We start from the raw sequence: 22,026 nt of genomic DNA, 5'->3' as shown, positions 1-22,026 counted from the left end.
AGGTCTGATACTAGAGGCCCTAACACTGTGTAACCAGTACTGAGACAAGTATTTAATGATTATATCATAAAACCAACACGTTCTTAATGATACTTAAAACTTTAATTATATCTATTTGTAAAATAATATGATAAGGAGCTTTCCTCCGCAAAATATAATAAAATAATAAGAATGTGATCAAAGATTGAAAGTCAGAGTTAATAGAATTGAAATAGAGAGGAAAAAGAAACAAACACCCCCCTCCTTATTAAGTCCTCATTGTTCTCTGTATTATTAGAATATTAAACGTATAAATTCTATCTCATAATCACTTGGTTATTCCCTATTTCCACTCCTCAATGAGGTCAGAGTGGAGTTTATATTAAAAGGAATTATAATTACTTCTCATATATATGTTTAAAATATTATTACATTTGGAAGGGAAATTCATATACATTTTTTTTTTTTTTACGTATTCTTTATTTATACATTGCAAAAAATAATCAACAGCCATTAACAATAATAGTTTGCATGAAACATACGTAACAAGGCAGCAATATTAGAAAGTTTTCAATGTGTATAGATTAATTTTGTTCGTATGTCACCACTGATATGTACCCTTAATAAGGGCGCCTGTAGTAGCAGTTTGCAGACACAGAAGTTGCCATTTAGGATTATGTTTGCAGTATTGTGGTCACCACCTTGTGTTTGTGACACGGGATATGCTTGGTTTGCTGTTAATGTTAAGCTCTATTCCTGGCATTGCATGGATATCATTGAGCGGTCCAGTGAGTCTCAGTTGATTACTTGACTGGACTGATTTTACCACTCTGCCGAACATTCAAAGAATTCAGGCTACACTGGAGGCAACTGGGTGTCCTACCAAAAACTAGAAAGTTGTAGGCGGGTTCCTACCCAGAACTAGAAAAGGTATAACTACAAATGTGCCCACCGACTGCCTGTGTGTAAAAAAAAAAATTCTATCTATCATTATTTAAATTGTTGATAAAGAATTATCAGTAACGTGAAAGTAGGGTAGAACTATAGTGTTAAAAAGAAATACCAGTACAGTCATATGAAATTAGCCCATGACCACATGTTATATGTGTATATCTGTTGTTGTTAGCCTTGAGATGTGCTGTGACGCAGTCCTCAAAAACCAGAGTAACAAAAAACAAGATGGGCTGTTCCAGTTGCTGTCTAATGACCACAGGAGGGGGTGACCAGACCTTGTCAGCATTCAAGTTAAGTGATGTAAGTGTTTTATGTTCTAACTTAAGATATTTGAAAAATGCTTCAGTGTATATTACGGTGCTAAATGTAATGATGTGTATATGAGCAGATACTCTGTATTATACTGTATTACAATGTATCCACCTCAAACATGTCTCCTTCCTTCATCCTATGGAGTCGATTAATGGACAACATTATATTTATTTGGAAAGAGAAAACAGCATCATTGGGAAAATTCTTGAAATATCAATAGCAATAGGAACCTGCAATTTAACCACTACAAACAGTATCCATGTTTCCTAGACCTTGAGATCATAATTGAAAAGAGCCTTCAGACCCAAAAGCACTTTTACCTGGTGGACTGCTACAGCTACATTAGCTATTGTTGTGCTCCAACAAATAGATTATACAAACTCTACTGACTTTCATGTTTTACCATTTTAGTTAACTATTCCATTCTAAAGGGTCAATTCAGCTGCATATTTCTCCCAAACATAGCTTGCAACTTATGGGCCCAACAGCTGGTTGCCTAAGATATTAGCCCCATATGACCCTATTATAGACTACCAGTGAGCAAAGGTTTTTATTTTCTGGTATTAAAGCTCTGATATTCTGTAAATCTACAGGTTTATCATTACTGACCATTGAATTTGCTTCATGAATGTTTGTGACCAAGTGAAATGTTCATCTAGTCTGGTTAGACCACACAGGAAGAAGGAGCAGGACGTTCAATCATATCATATATACCACATACTGTGTGTTCTATATAGTCACTGTACCACAGTATCGTAGTCATTACCTCGCACTGCTAAATACATGGATACTCCGGGTAAGTTGTATTTTTGTATTTTTCCACTATTGTATAAATAATGCATAAGAATGTCCCATAGTAATCAGGGCAAGGAAAATGTGAAAGTTCAGTTTACTCATTTAATGAAGACCATGTAATGTCATGTTTCCAAGCTCTGCAAGACTTTACATTTTCCTGGCTTATTTTAACACAAGAACATAGTTTGAATGTCAGAGTATATATTCAATGTGTTTTGCATTTTCCTTGCATTATCTGTTTATAAGTAAGGTGATTAAACTTCGGTGAGAGGGGGAAAAAAGTTTGTAATCTATGAATTAGACTAGATGTTTGGTGCTCTGAGACTGCACCTTAAGTGCAAAACCATCTAACATTTTTAATTTTCAGGGCATTTGTTCTGATTGCTACATAGTTTATCTCAGTAAGTAGGGAAGCAGATCCTCCACCTTCCACCGGGTTAAAATCCTGAAGTACCCACTTAATATAATATTGCAGTCACCTGGCTTAGGCTAATTTATCAATGGTTAAAAACCACCTTTCTCATTAATGAATCAACCCAGCACAGGAAAGCAAAGTATATACTTTTTTTTTCTTAGTGGTAAGTTTCAGTAAGTTGTGACTTTTTTTTATACTGTTACTGATTTTTAACTACTTATTTATCTGGACAGTGTTAGGAAATACCAAGATACCAAAATTTTAACGAGGTTGTGTAGAAAACATTTGAGCATTTATTCCAGTATAAGGAGCAGACAGGAAAATAACAAGTTTTGAGGTAATGTAGGGATGAGTAATTGCCACAATGAAATGCAGGAATCATGAAATAACATACCAGTCTTTTGTTGTACATTGAAATAAACAATATCTCTAATACTGGTGCAGGTTACACAGTCTGTGGCAATAGTCGAATTAAGGCGGTATAGGGCGGCATGACATGCCGGTATAGGGCAGTATGACATGCTGGTATAGGGCGGTATGACATGCGGTATAGGGCGGCATGTCATGCCTTTATAGGGCGCATGTCATGGCTGTATAGGGCGGTATGTCATGCCGGAATAGGGCGGTATGTCATGCCGATATAGGGCGGTATGACATGCCGGTATAGGGCGGCATGTCATGCCTTTATAGGGCGCATGTCATGGCTGTATAGGGCGGTATGTCATGCCGGAATAGGGCGGTATGTCATGCCGGTATAGGGCGGTATGACATGCCGGTATAGGGCGGCATGTCATGCCTTTATAGGGCGCATGTCATGGCTGTATAGAGCGGTATGTCATGCCGGAATAGGGCGGTATGTCATGCCGGTATAGGGCGGTATGTCATGCTGATATAGGGCGGTATGACATACCGGCACTTTTCCCAACTGCTCATGTGTTCTTTAGACAGGTGCAATAAGGAACTGCAGGTAAAGCTTACTGCTCCTTTTCCACATCTTGCGCTATAAGGAAGAATGAACAGACCAAAATGGATATCCTGACAAATTTTCTACATCTAACATCGGCATTTGCAGTGAGAAGTGGTGATACGGGCACACGCTGCTACACACAACTCCTGCAAGGTCCCATCTTAATCTTGCAACAGGGTCCCCCCTGCACTAACCCGTTCTACACTTGCTGTATTGTACCCCTGAACACTAATGCTTTGTATATTGGCTCTTCAACCAGACTTCCGTTGGGATCCCACTACTGCGGGGGCTGACCGTGATATCTTTCACCACAAGCCTATGATCTGGCTATTGCCTTGGGCCTCCTCCCAGAAGTTTGCCTTGCCCATGCTCTGTCCTCTCCATACCAGTAGTGCATCTCTGTGTCTTACACTCATCTGCTTGAGCAGATGGATTCCTCTATCTAGATTGACTCTCATGTGACTCCCCAGCCTACTGAGAGCATAGACGCCCAGCATCCTGGGCGCTGTATATTCTACATCTTTCTGGCTCACCACCAGTCTGATGCTCAGGAGACCTAATGATAACAGAGAGACCGCTGTGACTTGTCTCTCACTCCATGCTAATGGTGAGCACCCGGATTTTACTACTAGAACACTTATGCCCCAAGCCATATATATTCCTGAACGGTTAGGCCATGCCATATGGCTGATCCTTCTCATTACACACTCCAACCTATGAGAGCATACCTTCAGGTATTCAACCTTTAAACCTGGACTTCCTACCCCTATCTTGGTCTTGCCTGAAGCTTGACATCACCTCTTCAATTTACCCTCATTCCACTTTGGCTGCTGTTCAAGGGGACATTCTCCCTTCCCCACCACCACCTCTTTGATCAACCCTCCTGCACTCTAATGTAAAACTACCCCCAGATGCATATTAGAATTTTATTAAAAATATATAGATGTATAATCCCAAAGCTTCTGGGTCCTAGTGGGTCCTCTGAACTCCAGCTGTTTAGTTACATTTTTCCATACCCACACTTCTAAAGCTAAGAACTTACTTCCGCCCACAGCTGGGACACAGGAATGAGCCGGGAACACATGTGTAAAGGGGAGGGCTGGCAAATTTTAGCCCAGGGGGCAAGAGTTGACTCAGCAGCCTATTTTCAATGGACAAAAAATGCAGGAGGCCCAGTGACCCAGCCCAAGGTATCCCACTATGCGACCGGCCCGGGGGGCAAATGCCCCCCTGCCCCCCAGCTTTGCCTGCGCCTGCGTGTGTAGGCAGCAATATGAATCACCAATCACATTGCTGCTGGGCTCTGTCCCAGCAATGACACTTGTCACATATGTAGTAAATGCATCTTGTGTTCAGTTAGCTAAATAAGCAGAATCCTCCCCTGGAATGACAGATGGGCAGAGTCCACATTTTAAATGGACTACAATTTTCATGTATAATATCATTTATTAAAAAAATGTTAATTTTCAGCTTCAAGTAGTTTATTAGTACTTAGACACCATCATATTAATACTCTGTAGTATGATGCTTATATTATATTAATTAATTCTAGTTGAAGTAAGCTCTAAAAATGTCTATATAAGTAATGTCATGTCTGCAAGTTGCATTGTGGCAGAGGGATATTAATAATAGCAATCTAGGATGTATAGTGAAAGGCAGATGTGCTGGTGCTTCAATTATCTGGAGGACAAATATAGTAATTTGCAGGCGTAGATTGGCCGTGGAAAATACTCTGAAAGTGTAGGTGTGGCCAAATTGCCATTAAGTGAAAGCATGGAGTGGGAGTGGCTAGACCTCAAGGGGTGTGGCTATTAGTTGGGGCAGTGTAAGACCAACCTCCAATCATTTCCCCTTCAAACTCAATGCTGTTAGGTGCATGTGGCTCCATTTCCACAGACAAAGCAGCATGAAAAGGGATATAACTCATACAGTATAGTATAGATGCCCAAGTATTGTCGACAATCTATATTGTATACAATTTATTTGTCTGAAAAGGAAAGTGGTGTTTTTTAACACATTATTACACAACTACAACAACATTATACAAGTGAATATCAATCTGGGAAACAACTGCTTGTAAACATAGATAACATTTTTTTTGTAAGGACTAACGTGCAGTTTAGAAGACAGACATCTCCCTGAATATTCATAGTGAAGAAGCCTGTGCTGGAAAATCCTATAATTCCTGATCCTTGCATTCATTTCTGGCACCGCTATGACTCACTGGTGAAGAGTTGTGAAAAATACTATAAATGCTGGTGCCCATTTATTACACAATTGTGGAATTACACATCCCCACACCTGTCCTATCACTGTAATAGCGCTATAACAGTTCATTTATTTATATCTCTCCCAGATAAAACTCTCCAGACAAAACTCTGGATCCCTTCCTGGAAGTTTGTCATTATCACTGTTCTTATTGGAGCCAATATCATCTTCATTCGCATCATTGAAATGCTTGGTAAGTGATGTGATGGTCACAATCACCAGTGTCTGGTCATCTTCCTTATTCTGTATTGTTTCCAGCTCCGCCACATGTTAGTTCACGATGAAGTTCAATCTTTAATCGTTGATGCTTGTAAAAGGATGATGGAAATAACGGCGCAGCTCTGTGTGACATCTGGAGGTAGGTACATTATCATCTGAGACATAACTCCTGGGGGTAAATGTATCAATCTGCGGGTTTGAAAAACTGGGTTTGAAAAGCCTATAGCAACCAATCAGATTTTAGTTATCATTTATGCAAAATGACAGCTAGAATATGATTGGTTGCTACAGGCAACATCTCCACTTTTTCAAACCCGCAGCTTAATACATTTACCCCCTGGTAGTAATCCAGCCAATCCACATCCTGTGGGAGGTACATGGGTATTTTATCAAAATTATAAAGTGGAATTTCATATCAGTAATGAGCTCACATCAAGCTCTGAAGTAAATTATATAATTAATGTCATCAATTAAAAAGATATGACAAAACAAGACCAGGGGGCAAATGTATCAAGCTAAGAGTTTTCCAGCGGGAGATGTTGCCTATAGCAACCAATCAGACTCTAGATATCATTTTGTAGAATTTACTAAATAAATGATAGCTAGAATCTGATTGTTTTTTTTCGGAAAACTCTCAGCTTGATACATTTACCCCCAAATGTGAAGATGCCTTATACAGTTATAGCTAATGTAAAACTTGTAATCTAAACATTTGAACTGGCGCTATCCTAAAAACCACATGTGACCCTCAGTACATCTCCCAGATAGAACATTCTGACTCATCACTCATTTGAGCTATAACCACAACATACATTTTCCACCAAAATATTCATTTCCTGACTAACTGCATTTGTATCACCTCCATAGAGTCAGACTGACCTTCTAAATTAGATCCTCTAATGTGCACACAACGTGTCTTCTTTTTTAATGAATCATTTAGTCTGCAATAATACTAGAGTACATTTTTAATGTACTAATTCTTCCTTTATTTAACCTGGTGACCTCATGGCTCAAACCCTCATGTACTCGTGCAAAAAATGAAGATCTTCCAGTACCATAGTGTTATACATCTTTCTAAGAATCAAAAAGTTACATGGATAAGCAACTTTGGTCAGCGAAACACCTTGGGCAAAGTCAAAGAAACACCTACTACAGCTATATTTAATCCTCCACTACTACCTGTACAATCTTATGCAGTAGATCCCTTGCCAGGGAGGCGAAGAGCTGCCCGTGTAAGGAGAACTTAGGCTTTAACACACTGACAGTGGGAGCTATTACTGATGAGCTGTAGACAGTGCCGGATTAAGGGAATGGAGGCCCCTGGGCAAAGGGGGCCTCCATTCCCCCATGAGGGACACCCCCCCTCCCCCCCCGTGATCCGAGCTGCCCGCACCCCCCCCCCCACCCGGCACTTACCTCCTTCCCCGGCACGCTGTATGCTCTTTACTGAGGAGATCTCGTGAGAGTGAGACTCACGAGATCTCCTCAGTAAGGAGACTACAGCGCGCCGGGGAAGTACTGCAGTGAAAGTGCTCAGCAGCACTGATCGGGCTAGGGGTGCCCCCGCCCCTGACCGATCAATACTGCTGCTGTGCACTTTCAAGGGCCCCCTGGATGCCATAGGCCCCTGGGCTGTAGCCCAGTTAGCCCTATGGTTAATCCGGCCCTGGCTGTAGAAGATCTGTTGGGTGATATACTGTGATTACCGGTGAGCGTAACAGTTAAAGTGCTTCTTGTATGACATAAAAACTCTTTATTACATATATAATTAGTAAACTATAGTGTGAACATCATCTATATGGTATGTGCAAACAATGCTTGCTGTCATTGAAGAAAGTACAATACATTTTAACTGTTCTAGGATGCAATGTCTGAGCAAAGGTCCAAATGTAATACACAGTTTGCTAAACTGATTGAGAGAGGAGAATATAAGAGCGGGGCGGGAGAGGGGTAGAATGATATGAATCTGTCCCTGACTTTGTCCACTCTACTATACTATACACTCTACTACCACCTGCATAGAATCAGCTTTTATCTGTCTATACAAATTATACAAGGAAAGCAGGTGTCTGATATGGTTTAGTGCAAATGTTACACCTACATGCAAAGTTAGTAAATGAGCCATCTGTCTCTTTCAGTGTATAAGGATCATTATCAGCATCAAGATATAAATGCTATGTACTGTAGCACAGAGATAAAGAAGCAGCTCTGTGTGAGCCCCAGCGAGACACAAGAAGGTAAGTGTATTATCATCTTATAGATAACTCGTGGAAATCCATCATCATTTATTTATATAGCGCCACTAATTCCGCAGCGCTGTACAGAGAACTCACTCACATCAGTCCCTGCCCCAATAGAGCTACAGTCTAAATTCCCTAACACACACCCACAGACAGACTAGGGTCAATTTGATAGCAGCTAATTAACCTACTAGTATGTGTTTGAATTGTGGGAGGAAACTGGAGTACCCGGAGGAAACCTATGCAAACACATGGAGAACATACAAACTCCTAGGACCGGCGCCACCATTAGGCAGCTGCCTAGGGCGCCGGCCTCTGGGGGGCGCCACTGTGGCCGAACAATCAATAATAATGTCTCAGTATTATTATTTAAGTTATTGCAAGCGGTCCGATCGCCGCAGGCGCAATGCCTGCCTGTGTCCTGTCTATTCTGCAGACCTTAGGTCTTAATTTCAAAACTGCCCGGCACGAGCGCCTGGCTCCTGGTCCTGGGAGCCTTGTGACCTCACAGCGCTGTCAGTGAAGAGGAGCCGACCAGTACAGGCAGTGGAAGAAGACAAGAGACTGAAGAAGGAAGCGAAGAAGCAGAGAAAAGAAGGTAAGTAAATTAAAAGAGAGAAAATAGGGGTAGCAGAGGCTACAGAATACGGGGTTGAGGGAAGAGGAGTCTAAAAAAAATATTTTGACATTTACAACACTGCATTGCTCGTATATCTGATGGCAGACACACTCTGTCTTGGGTCAGTGACAAATTTATTCCTGATAAAAGAACTGTGTTTTATAATTACCATGAATAGGTCACTGTGACCCAAGTTTGTGAGTCTGATCTAAGCTGACTGGTTGGCGGTGACAGCCGGTTATATTGTTTTTTACTCTAGAAGACAAATGTCTTCATAAAAGTTTATGTGAGTGCAGCAGGCAATATACCTGCCCCTCTCAGACTCCTCAGCCTGAAGACATCCTAAAGGGCTCTTATACAAATAATAATAATAATAAAAAAAATCCTTCCCCTAAGGCAGCTAAATATAAATGACAAATTGTTTTAGCTAATATGAAATAGTTCCATATGGGGGTAGGAGGAGGGGAGGCTATAGAAAACGGGGTGTTGGTATAAGGGACTACAGAAAACAGAGGGGGGAGGAGACTGAAAAAACTGGAGGGAGATGTGGCTGGAGAAAATTGGGGGAGAGGCGGGAGGGGGGAATTTACACTCAGAAATCCCCATGAATATGACTATGGGAGCTCTCCTGAATGTCACTGTAGACTTTGAAGAACACTGCTACCCCTCCTCTTTATTTTCTACCTATGACGCTGCCAAACTGCACTAGAAACTGCCAAGAACTGTGCTACCCCTTCTGTGTCCCTCTGTGGAAATGGCTCTGGATCGCCGCGGAGGGCGATACTTATAGAATCCAAAACTTGCAAGACAGTATCGAGCCGGCTCAGCTCGGTACTCGGATCTGCTAGGCTCGGGTGGGTTCGGTTCTCGGGAGAACCGAGCCTGAGCATCTCTACTTAAAACAGTATGGTGTACAATAAGCCATCAAGTATTTGTGTGCTACATGAAAAATCAGACAGAATTTAACTTATGTGCAAAATCAAAAACTAATTTGCACCCCTTGAATTGTAACATGGTTCTGTCCAGGAGACTACTTACTCAATTTTTTTACTTAACTTTCCTTAATGAATCAGGCCCAGTATCACATATTGGTATAATGTATCACATAAAGAGGCTCTAAAGCACCAGCTTTTATTGTTTGCAGTTTTACTTTGATAGGAGTAGGGAATATTAGACAACATATCATATAAGGTTGTTCAACATTCTGAACATATCCACATGTGTATGTACAAACTTTGCTTTATAGCAACTGAAATGTCTAAATACATTTAACCCTAAGTGCTCTTTAGGTACTAGTAACTAATCTCCGCAACATAACAATCAATTTCATACCCTGGACAAATACGGATATTTTGAGCGATGATTCAATTCTTTTCCACCTTTACCTTGTAATTTGTACAGCAACGCTCAGTACATGAGGTACTATCTACCCGGCTGTGCTGCAGTACCTCACCAAAGACCTCTGGTTTTCACTGTCATTTGGTTCCTTGTCACCAATGCTCTAGAGCTAGATTTCCAATTCTGGATTCTGTCCTGGAATATCGGTAGATGTGGCTAATCTGGTGCTCTCCCCTCGCTGTGGTCGATTTGCGTCTTGTTCCCAGGAATCTTCCCAGGCTAACCCACAGCGTTACCTCCTGTTTCACTCAACTGCATGGGAAAGAGTAACAACAAAGCATAGTAAGAACAAACAGCATAAACATTACCCATCATAACTTACAACATTATTTGCAACAAAAGATATAAACATTAGGAATGTTTGGTGGGACACAGTTAATATAGATTTTAATTATTATTATTATTATTATTATTATGATTATGTATTTATACTGTATAGTGCCAGTACATTCTGTATCATTTTACAACTGGGATCAAACAGAATAATTAAACAAGACTGGATTTTAACATACATGCAGAGAGGTAAGAGGTCCCTGTTCACAAGGTGACAACCTATAGGAAATAGACTGCATAATGGTCAGTCAGATTGCAATGGAAAAAAGTGCGTAGTTTGGTTTAGCGATCAGTAGGTTGTTTGAATATAGAATAACAGCCCTTTCCCTAGCGCTCTGAAAGGGGTGGTGAAATCAAATGTTGTCTCTCTCTCTTCAGTGCCTTCACCCAGAGCTGGATTAAGGCTTCGGGGGGCCCGGGGCACTTAAGACAGGGGGGCCCCTAAGATCTAAAATTAAGGGCTATAGTGACACATCCTGCATTACATCACCTACAGCCTACAGTATGACACTTACAGCTCTCCCAGAGGGCTCGCTTAGGTTGTCTGCATAAGATAAATCATTGCTTCCACAAACTAAAATACTGTACATTAAAACAATCATCAAAACACCACATTAAAATGGGTATTGACACCACACATTAAAACTAGCAATGATATCACACATTAAAAATACCATTGATAACGTACACTAAAACTAGCAATGATACCGCAAATTAAAATACCATTGATAATGCATCATTGGGCATGGCCAGGCCACTCTCCTACAGGCAAAAAACCTGCATTGTTGTGTACACCATTGAACAGTCACCAAAAATTGGGATTGTCCCACTAGAATAACAATATTTCACAGACTTTGCTGCTCTCTCCTACCTGTTCTTCTCACTTTCTCCACCTGTGCTGCAGGTTTCTTTAGTTGCTGCTTGTCTGGATCCTGGAATGTTAGGGGCCCTATTTGAAAAAAAAAAAATGGGTACATTTAGAAAATTACAGCCACCCCCGGCATTATTATTATTAATTTTTATTTATAGGGCGCCACTAGGTATCCGTAGCGCCGTACAGGGACAGACAGAAACACGATACAGGGTGAGACAGCACAGTACAGTTAACAGAAATCACAGTAACTCTGAAGCTCAATGAACAGCTAGATTAGAGGTGATTAAATCAGTACCACCCATGATTAATGATTAGGCCTTCCTCCAGCCCCAACATTAAAATAATAGTATTCACATTTAATAAATAAACCTATTTCCCTCCCTACAAACAGCCCCAGCAATAAATTAATAGTATTTACATTTCAGAAATATACCTATTTCTCGCAACCGTCACTACCATTAAATAATTCATAGGCACATTTAATAAAGGGACCTCATTCTTCCCAAACTCACCCCCACATTCAGTAGCGCCCAAACCACCCCATCTTAAATTAATTGTCCCCACTATTGTGCCTCTCTCTCCCCCCTTTTTCCTCATGATGTTTTTCTCCCCCTTTTTTCCTTACTGTGCCTCTCTTCTCGCCCTTTTTTCTCCATACTGTGCCTCTCTTCTCGCCCATTTTTCCTTACTGTGCCTCTCTTCTCTCCCTTTTTTTTTCCTTACTGTGCCTCTCTTCTCCCCCTTTTTTCCTTACTGTGCCTCTCTTCTCCCCCTTTTTTCCTTACTGTGCCTCTCTTCTCCCCCTTTTTTCCTTACTGTGCCTCTCTTCTCTCCCTTTTTTCCTTACTGTGCCTCTCTTCTCCCCCTTGTTCCTCCATACTGTGCCTCTCTTCTCTCCCTTTTTTCCTTACTGTGGCTCTCTTCTCCCCCTTGTTCCTCCATACTGTGCCTCTCTTCTCTCCCTTTTTTCCTTACTGTGCCTCTCTTCTCCCCCTTGTTCCTCCATACTGTGCCTCTCTTCTCCCCCTTTTTTCCTTACTGTGCCTCTCTTCTCCCCCTTGTTCCTCCATACTGTGCCTCTCTTCTCTCCCTTTTTTCCTTACTGTGCCTCTCTTCTCCCCCTTGTTCCTCCATACTGTGCCTCTCTTCTCTCCCTTTTTTCCTTACTGTGCCTCTCTTCTCCCCCTTGTTCCTCCATACTGTGCCTCTCTTCTCCCCCTTTTTTTCCTTACTGTGCCTCTCTTCTCCCTCTTGTTCCTCCATACTGTGCCTCTCTTCTCCCACTTTTTTTCCTTACTGTGCCTTTCTTCTTCCCCTTTTTTTTTTACTTACCTTTCTTTTAGCTTCTTTCATCTCTTCTGTCTTCTTCTTTCTTTCCTGGTCCTCTGCGCGCTGCTCCTCACTGAATGACAGGCGTGCCTTGATGACGTCACGCCTGTCATTCAGTGTTAACAGTGGAGGGAGGAGGGACGCCAGCGCCGCAGTAAGGTGAGTATATCTTTTTTTTTGTTTTTCTTTCTTTTACTATCCTGCTCCCCCCACCAACGAAGGGAGCCCCGGACACGCCAGCCCGCAACCCCCCCCCCCCCACCGCCGCCACCGGGGGGGCGCCATCGAAAAAAAAAAAAAAAAGAGTATAAAAAAAAAAATCAAAGGTTAGGAGCGCGGCGGCGGGGGGCCCTCGGAGAGAGGGGGGCCCGGGGCACGTGCCCCCTGTGCCCCCCCCTTAATCCGGCTATGCCTTCACCCGAGTCTTATATACAGTATGGTGGGATCCGGACTGTGATTGACTCCACCAGGGGTTGACTCAGGAAGCCCCTTGTACTGACCACAAAAACTCTTTGAATAATAATGGCCCACACACTGTGTTTACAAACAATCAACTGGGTGTTAATTTTGAGGAAAATAAATGGGTTAGACAGATTTACATATGGGGAGATTCCTCGCGGAATAAGTGGAACAACGGGTAAGATAATAATCAAAAGCAGCAACTAAAGTGAATAGTAATACCGAACAAACAAGATGGCCACCACACGTGCATTCACTGGTGCCCAAAATTACAGTGTAAAAATACAGATATCAAGTATATGTGTGCTACATAGAAAAACAGCAGATATTTAACTTATGTGATGAATAAAAAACTAATTTGCACCCCTTGAATTGTAACATGGTTTGTCCCGGAGAACATTTACTCCTTTTTTTTAGCCTTACATGGAGATTCGAAAATGTGAATTTCCACAGAAGCAGAATCTCTGGTGGGAATGAGGTCTGCATCTTAGTGATCTTTCTAGGATTGTGACACCATTTCTGTGCATCTCTGCAAATTAAGGTGCACTGGTGTGCCTACGTCATACTTCGGCAAACGTCTGCTCCTACCCAAATGCGATCATCTTATTCTGCAAACCTGTGAGCTCCAGCAGAAATCTTGGTGCACAGCGGCCCGAAAGCTACAATTGCACTGCTGAGTGGCTGTTTGATGTTAGATGTGCTCTAAATGCTTTACATTATACGAGATTTGACAATAGCTAATTGTAATCAATGCTTTTTATACTGAGAATCTGCCTTGTTCCAGTGGAGTTAAATAGACATTTATTAGACAAAATAATGTGTTTATTACTCAGTCTTTTTCTCCTCCTATAAAAGCATTGCAAAGGTCCCACAGGCAACATAGAGCTGCCGTGCTTATTCAGTGATCAGTGATCCCTATGTCGAGTCCTGTTAGCGCTGTGTAATAATTAAATGCAGCTCATCTTAGATAGAAATGCTGATGCTCATCCGTAATAGCGCTTGAAGGTTTATCTACTGAACAAAATTAATATTGAAAGATAAATAGTATACAGGTGAAGCTGTGGCATAAAAACCAGAGCAAACATTTTTAAACCTGTCTTACAGGGTGTATACTGTGTCCGTATAACTGGCTGCTGTATGGAGACACCTGTTATTACTATTCAGATGTTACACAAAGGACGTGGAATCAGAGCCAGGACCACTGTGAGATGATGGGAGCCCATCTACTGGTCATAGAGGACCAGGAACCACAGGTATTGTCTGTTGTCTACTTTATTCAGTGTAGGAACTGCTTAGATCCAATATCGTATTACATTTCTATAGACCATTAATCATTTGTTATGATTGATGCTGTCACTTTGCTGCAGGTATTTATACACCAAATTCTCACAGAAGAGACAGATGACATGTTTTGGATCGGACTGTACCACGAGGGAGATGGATGGAGATGGGTGAACGGCAGCCACTATAACACCAGCCTGTAAGTGGCTCTTATGTTAAACAGTCTTATTTTAATATTGATCTATAATCCAGATCATGGACCTGAACATCTGTGTGCGTCAGCATTACTTGTAGATCATCATCTTAGAATTACTGTTTTCTAGCTGTGATATCTCATTTTGTCTTATGTTTTTCTACCCAGGTTCCAGCTGGAGGTGAATTCAGGAAACTGTGCATTGATGAATAAACATAGTTATAGGACTAATATCTGTAATTCTAGATATAGATTTATATGCCAAAAGACATCTGTAAAGATCTGACATTATTATTTTAAGATAATTTACTGATGTATCATTTAAGACTAAATATTAATATTTAACAGTTGATTTATGTTTCATTAGAGGTAAAAGCAAAATGAAACCACATATTATTTGTAAACCTTATCTTTGAAACCGGTTGTGAAAGGGTGTCCATTGTGGTGGTATATCTATGGGTCCTAATAGTCTGGCAAATGTATGGATGACCATTTAATAACGTAATTTATGACTATTACCATCAACAAACTCCTCACATAGGTAGTTCCGATTTAACCTAAGAAATATAATTCTTATTTTCCCTTAAATCCAAAGGACCAGTTTACATAATAACATACTTATATCTTCAAGAAAAACTGCACACAAATTGTAGCTTAATTAAAATGTCTTGTATTATTAGTTAACACTCTAATTATAATATATATATAAAATAAAACAGTAGATTGTGTATATTATACAAACTCAACAGATTTTGTTGTTCTATTAACATGGTCTTCTCACCTCTTTGTCTGTTTTACTCAGTTTGTTTATTTGTTTACTGTGTTTGTCCCCAATTGTTAAGCGCTACGGAATATGTTGGCGCTATATAAATAAATGATGATGATGATGTGTGGTATAGCATAGATTTCCATACAATACATTACATTCATTGTCTGTTTCATAAATATACACGTCATTGTGTGTGTGCGAGTCAACTTTACCTATTATTCCAGGTGGGAGACTGTATTGTGTGATTGTGTGTGTGGGGAGGGGGAGCTGTAGGGGGAAGAGAGAGATAGATCCTTAGGCAAGACTCCATTTTAAGCATTAAAACACATTTCATGCATTTCACAACATCTTACATGGAAACTTCTAGCATCACAGCAAAGACATCACACAGGAGCCATTTTGTCTAATCATGATCATCGCATTAGTTTACACTGTCAGCCTTTTTGCGAACATGGTAACTTATAGATCATTATCCATTTTTTCTACCACCTTGCTGCCATATTAACTAAATAAATTTCTCCAGAAATATACTGCATTTTTTTTTAAAGTTTCCCATTACAGACAAACTTCAGTCATTCTACACATCATAGGAACTCTGACTCACATTTTAAACCAAAGACAAACAAACTCTACCATTTATCTCGCATATAAACGCATATAATCCTATTTCACTGTGTCTCATAAATCGAATGTACAGCACAGTCCCACAACTGCACAGCACTGCAGGAGCTAACACATTGTCAGCCATCTTACCACTACATACAGCCACACAGCTCAATCACAGTAACAACTCAAATGTATACAATTTATATTTATGACATACAATCCATCTGCAACACAGTCACATATCAATCACATAATCTCTGTTATCAAAACCAACACAGTCTATACATAGTACACTAATAATATCACATACAAACCGCTAAACACCAACACAGTCTATGCATAACTGTACAACACACATCCCTACACATCCCTATCAGTGTAACACAAAACTATGGAACATATTACATACAGTCACATATTAATCTTCAATCTCCATCAAACTACAACATAAACCAAATACAATCCAGATTGAACCACCTTCCATTCAATCTCCATTATAGCATTCATTTTCACATACTGACCATCTGCAAAGCAACACTAAACAATATATACCAATATCAATCCATTCAATTTCCATTAAAAATTAAATTTTTCCTACTAGCTAGCCTTTAATATAAATGGCCTTATAGGCCTCTTACATCCGCTAACCTCCATTCCATTCTAGTTTCCAGCAGTTGGGTCATGGGGTGGGATATGGTATAATGACGCTGATTAGTCCGACAACACTACCCTGACATCTTGACACTGAAGGGCTCCTTCCCAATGAGGATTGATGACGACTGATGTGGAAAGCAACTGGAAGCCATCCTGATGAATGAAGAACCCGGTGCGACTTCATGACGTCACTTACATCCGCGACGCTGTTATCGCTGCTGTTAAGGGAGTAATGTAAGTATGCTCCCATGTACAATGTACTTCACAAAGCGTTGTACATTTGCCACAGTTGTCATCGATCCTCGTCGGGAATGAGCCGTTCAGTGTCAAGATGTCGGGGTAAGAGTTGTCGGTGTAGTCCGCATCGATAGGCTGACTACCACCGGGGCCATGTGTCTTACCAGGGTGAAGGCAGGAAGCAAAAAGACCTTTTCTACCGTGTGTAGCACAATATCAAAACCTTTTTCCTGGGTAGAGTTGCCTTCTAGAGGAAGTTGTCACAGCATTTCATATGCTAATCTGAGCAGCTACTCAGTCCCATACCAAGAGGTGTGGGAGGAGAGTTATGTGCATAGTCACTTCTCTGATTCAAGCAGAATCTGATATATTATATTAGAAAATGGAATATCCTTATCACTGGTATCTCACAAACTTTGTTGTTATTATTTCCATGTAAAAATTGCGTTTTGGTTATTTTGAACTCAGATTATTGCAATGAAGAACCTTTGCGAATTCTGGGTAATAGTACCATTTACATTCATTTACATTAATGGCAAAAATTTCCTTACTAGCTCTGCTTTTTAGAAATTTATAGTACTTTTAAAACTTAGAAACAAATATTAGCTCCCCAAAGAGGAATTAAATTTCTTACTTACAGATGAACCTAGGTCAGCAGTGTTATGTTTTTGTTTTTGAAACCAAAATTTACCAAGAGGTTTACCAATCCATGGGTGCATCCCTTATCCCAGAGATTGGTCTGTTACCTGGCAGTTTATCTATTTATAGTTGTTATTTTTACAGAAACAAGTAATCCAATAGCAAAAACATATTAAAGCTACTGTACATGTTATTAATATTTTGGAAAAATTGTATTTGAAATTTCACTTTGCATCAGTACACTCAATGTTACTTCCTTCTATAGATACCAACTTGGGTTGTACAGCAGTAGAACTTCCCTTATATCTGTGGTTAATTTGTCAGAAGATCTTAACAATTTAAGAATTTCAGAAATTCAGTTTAGTTTTTTTCAAATTACTATTCATTTAACAATGATTGTTTTTATACACTAAGTTGGTACAGCCATGGGCACAAAGTGTGCACCACGTTATGCAAACCTATCTATGGGCTTTAGGGAAAATAATACCATCAATCGCAAATTGCATCTCAGTGCAGACCCGATCCTCTGGAAATTATTTATCTATAATAGTGGTTTCACTTTTATTGTCAACCATAAAGGATTCACTGAAGTCAAGACATAACCCATCTGGTATCATAAGGTGCCACTAATATAATTCTCTAAAGATTGTAATATAATGACTTAAGATACTGCTGAGATTAGAGGTGTAGTCTCATTCTCCCCATCTGTCGTGTCTCCCAATGTGTGCCTCTGTCCACTTTGCGTGTGTATCTTTGTCTCCTCAATGTGCAGATCCCACTGGTAGCTGCTCATTGCATTTTATACAGAAATTAACTGTATATATCCATCTACTGTATCCTGAATAAAGCAGAGTCATTTTATAGCATCCCCCAAATGTCAAATTTATTGTACAGCTGCAATGTCCAGTATATAGTATAGTCTTCCGGTGTATACAGTCCCCCATTGACCAGTATATATTACTCGCACCCCATTGCCCTTTATATAGTACAGACACCTTCTTGTCAATGCCCAGTATGTACTACAGCCGCGGCAACCATCATACCTACAAAGAAACACAGAATAGAAAAAAAACCAACATCAATATAAACAGACTTACCTACAAAGCAACGCTCACATTTCCAGGTCATGGGATCCTCCATATGAAAGACCAAGAGTCATTGTTACCTTGATGGGGGCAGTGACCTGCGGCCAATCAGCGATAGCACCGTATGTATCAGCCACTGATCGCAGTGAACTTCCTACTAACTGTGCCTGCTCTGAGACGATGGGAAAACGATGTGGTTAAAACATAAAATTAACCTGAGCAGGCCCAACCGTCACCAGGAGTGGGTGGGCGGGATCTTATGAAGAATAATGAGACCGTCTAGACAGCCAGAGGGGACCTATATAGAAATTGAAGACCCTCCCACTTAACTACTATTGGTCGGCCTGGAAAAGGGAATATTAACTCATTGCAGGTAAGTATAACATTACAGACACACACATGTCTGCGTTTAAATGCTTTCTTCTATAGGAACTCTCTTGTCATAGTGACATTATGACAAGAAAAGAATACATAGTGAGGACCATAATTATTATTCATACGTTAACTAGAGCTTTACCAAGTATCACTCAGGAGCGAACTAATAAAGAAAAGAGTAATAACCAAATAAATTGCCTCCATATACTGTATATTAGACCTCTGGTTATCATACTGCAGAAGATATTCCAGCTACCGGAGAAGTTCTGATAATTAGCCGGCGGATTTACAGTTACAACTGTTATCCTACTCACATTTCACCAAAGTTACATGCAAAATTACATGTATCTAGTAGGATGAACATATATATATATATATATATATATATATATATATATTGTATTGAAATAATAATTGCATTTTTTTTTCTCTGACAAACATGAGCTGAAACAAAATAAAGTTTTCACTTACATGAAGAACAATGGTTTCTCTCTGTTTGTGCCTCAAGCTAATTCTCACTGTCCTGTAAGTCTGTGTAGAGAGGATATGATTGGTAAGAATAAAAAGGAGTGAATGTAACAGGGAGTAAAGTGGAAGGTAGAAACACAGCAGGTGGATGGACAGGATATTGATGGTGGTGAGAGACAGACGACAACAAGGGAGAGGACGAGAAAAATAGAAGGAGAGAGAAACAGAGAGCAAATGAGGTTAATTAATAAGATTAAGTTAAGAGGACTAAAGGATGAGGCTGTTGGTGGACTGTTCTCTCCTACCTGATATTTCAGCTTTCACAACCTGCTGCTGATTTCTTGTCCAGATCCTGGAATGTTTATGCATATTTGGAAAATGTATAGATACATGAAATATGGAAATCCGAGCAATAAATGTATACAGTACATGACATAGATCACACATTGTTATTATTACGTTTTATTTATTCCTTTTGAGAAAAAAAAAACAGCCCAAAAATTACCTCGGCACACCGACACAAATCATCCCAAAATGTCCCACCATGCCCTTCATATGGTCCAAAACTCTGCCACCTGCAACTAAGACCTCCCACCTGCTCCAAAATAGCATCACATGCCCTCAGACTCCAAAAAGCCCCCAGTTTCCCACCTGCCACACCTTTCTTAATGTGAGTCCTCAGCTTCTCCATAAACCACAATACAGAGAGCATTTTAATGACCACTACACAATACATCTACTTTTTAGTTACCAATAAACACACAAGCACAAAAGTGAAGATGGTGAAGATATTATACACACGGGCTTCTCAGTCTGTATTTTATATAGTTTTCATGCAACATGCCGGCAGGGGATAAACCAGCCCCACTTTTCCCTTAATCAGTCCTGACTGATTATCTAATCAATCACAGGAAGCATTTGGGTTCATAATTTCACTTTAAGACAATTATTTCAGTGATGGGGAGAGTGTGTTCTTCACTTTATGATCTGCCAGGTGATCATAATATATTTATATAGTGCCAACAGTTCTGCAGCGCTTTACGGAGAATATTTATCACTCACATCAGTCACTGCCCTGTTGGAGCTTACAGTTTAAATCCGCTAAAACACACACACACACACACATATACAGACTAGGTTTCATTTTGTCAGCACCCAATTAACCTACCAGTATATTTTTGGAGTGTGGGAGGAAACCCAAGCAAACATGGGGAGAGCATACATACTCTACACAGATGAAGCCCTGGTCAAGATTTGAAATTGTGACCCCCAGTGCTGTGGGGCGGAAGTATTACCATTGTGCCACCATGCTACACACAGTCTTGGTCCATTGACAACTCCAAGCCAAAATCCGCTCCATGAGGCAGTCCACCAGATCCTCGGCTGCAGTCTTTCAAATATGACAGATAGAGCCCATGCCCTGGGCCACCAAAACACTGTAAGTAGGATAGAAGTGAGAATTTACCCAAACAAGAGAAGGTTTGAGGAGTGTAGATGACAGAGGCAGGAATGCTAGTGTTGGATAACATGTTGTGCATACGGCTAACTGAGAAAGTGGTGGGCGTGTGAAGTCAAATGAAAAACTACAAAAAAGCTAAAAATCAAGCCAACAGTCAGGAAAGTCTTTTCTGAATTTGTGTGTAGGCTGCAGGTCAGTATTTTTAGTTTTGAGGATAATGTAACTATGCTTAGATAAGTAGTAATTTATTGGAGATAATTTTATGGGAATATGTAGAGAAAATTCCTCGAGGCTAGACAAACTCAAAACTGTTAACGTGATTCTCCTAAATGAGGGAGAATCGCCTGGTATAACAAGGAAACTGGAACTGCTTTAAAAAAAAAAAAAGTTGGCAGAAAAGAGAAATACACATACAACATGTGGCTACGTGCTAATTTCCTCTGACTGTACTAGTATCTCTTTTTAACATAGTTCCCCCTTGCTTTTCACGTTACTGGTAATTCTTTACAGCGAAAATAAGTTAAGGCCTTAGACAGTAGATGGCAGTAGAGCTGCAATTTACATAATGACATGCAGTGGTCTAAGTGTATCTTTAGAAGTGGCTGAATGGAAATTTAGAAGTAACAGTATGGAAAATGTAATGGGAATATAAATGAATGGAATTTAATAGGTTTTTATTTTTATTGTCTTCGAACTGTTGCCTAAATTTGATGGACTATGTCATATTTTTCAATAAGATTTTTTCATCCTAAATTCCAGTTGTGAACAGTTATTTAAATACTGACTGAACAGTTCTACTGACATTTGGAATATTTTTGGATTGCTATGTAGAATTGTTTTTGGACAATGCATTCTAACCACACTATTTATTATGGGACTCTGTTGTCCTGATTATTTGAACAAGTAATTATTACAGAACTTTTATGAATTATGTATGAGATTTCTGTTGCCATCTGTATTTGCATATATAAGGGTTACTAATTAATTGAAACGAGCAAAGTATTAGTGCTGAGGAGTTGGGATTTATCAATTACTGCTTTTGAATTTTCCACAATCAAGGAATATATATTTTATTGCATGATTTGCTTATGTTTTTATA

The 22,026-nt window shown here is 40.0% G+C and overlaps 1 protein-coding gene across 1 annotated transcript; it reads left to right on the top strand.

Moving 5' to 3' along the window:
• Positions 1–1,845: 1,845 nt before the first annotated feature.
• Positions 1,846–15,315, top strand: LOC142160195 (killer cell lectin-like receptor subfamily B member 1B allele C). Its single transcript, XM_075215138.1, has 5 exons — positions 1,846–2,041; positions 5,779–5,883; positions 14,266–14,414; positions 14,529–14,641; positions 14,804–15,315. The coding sequence occupies exons 1-5, from the start codon at positions 2,029–2,031 to the stop codon at positions 14,919–14,921; spliced, it is 498 nt and encodes a 165-aa protein (XP_075071239.1). The 5' UTR covers positions 1,846–2,028; the 3' UTR covers positions 14,922–15,315.
• Positions 15,316–22,026: the final 6,711 nt, after the last annotated feature.

The sequence above is a fragment of the Mixophyes fleayi genome, chromosome 6, assembly GCF_038048845.1.
Source record: "Mixophyes fleayi isolate aMixFle1 chromosome 6, aMixFle1.hap1, whole genome shotgun sequence".
In the NCBI taxonomy this organism is placed as follows: domain Eukaryota; kingdom Metazoa; phylum Chordata; class Amphibia; order Anura; family Limnodynastidae; genus Mixophyes; species Mixophyes fleayi.
This window is presented reverse-complemented; position numbering and strand designations above follow the sequence as displayed.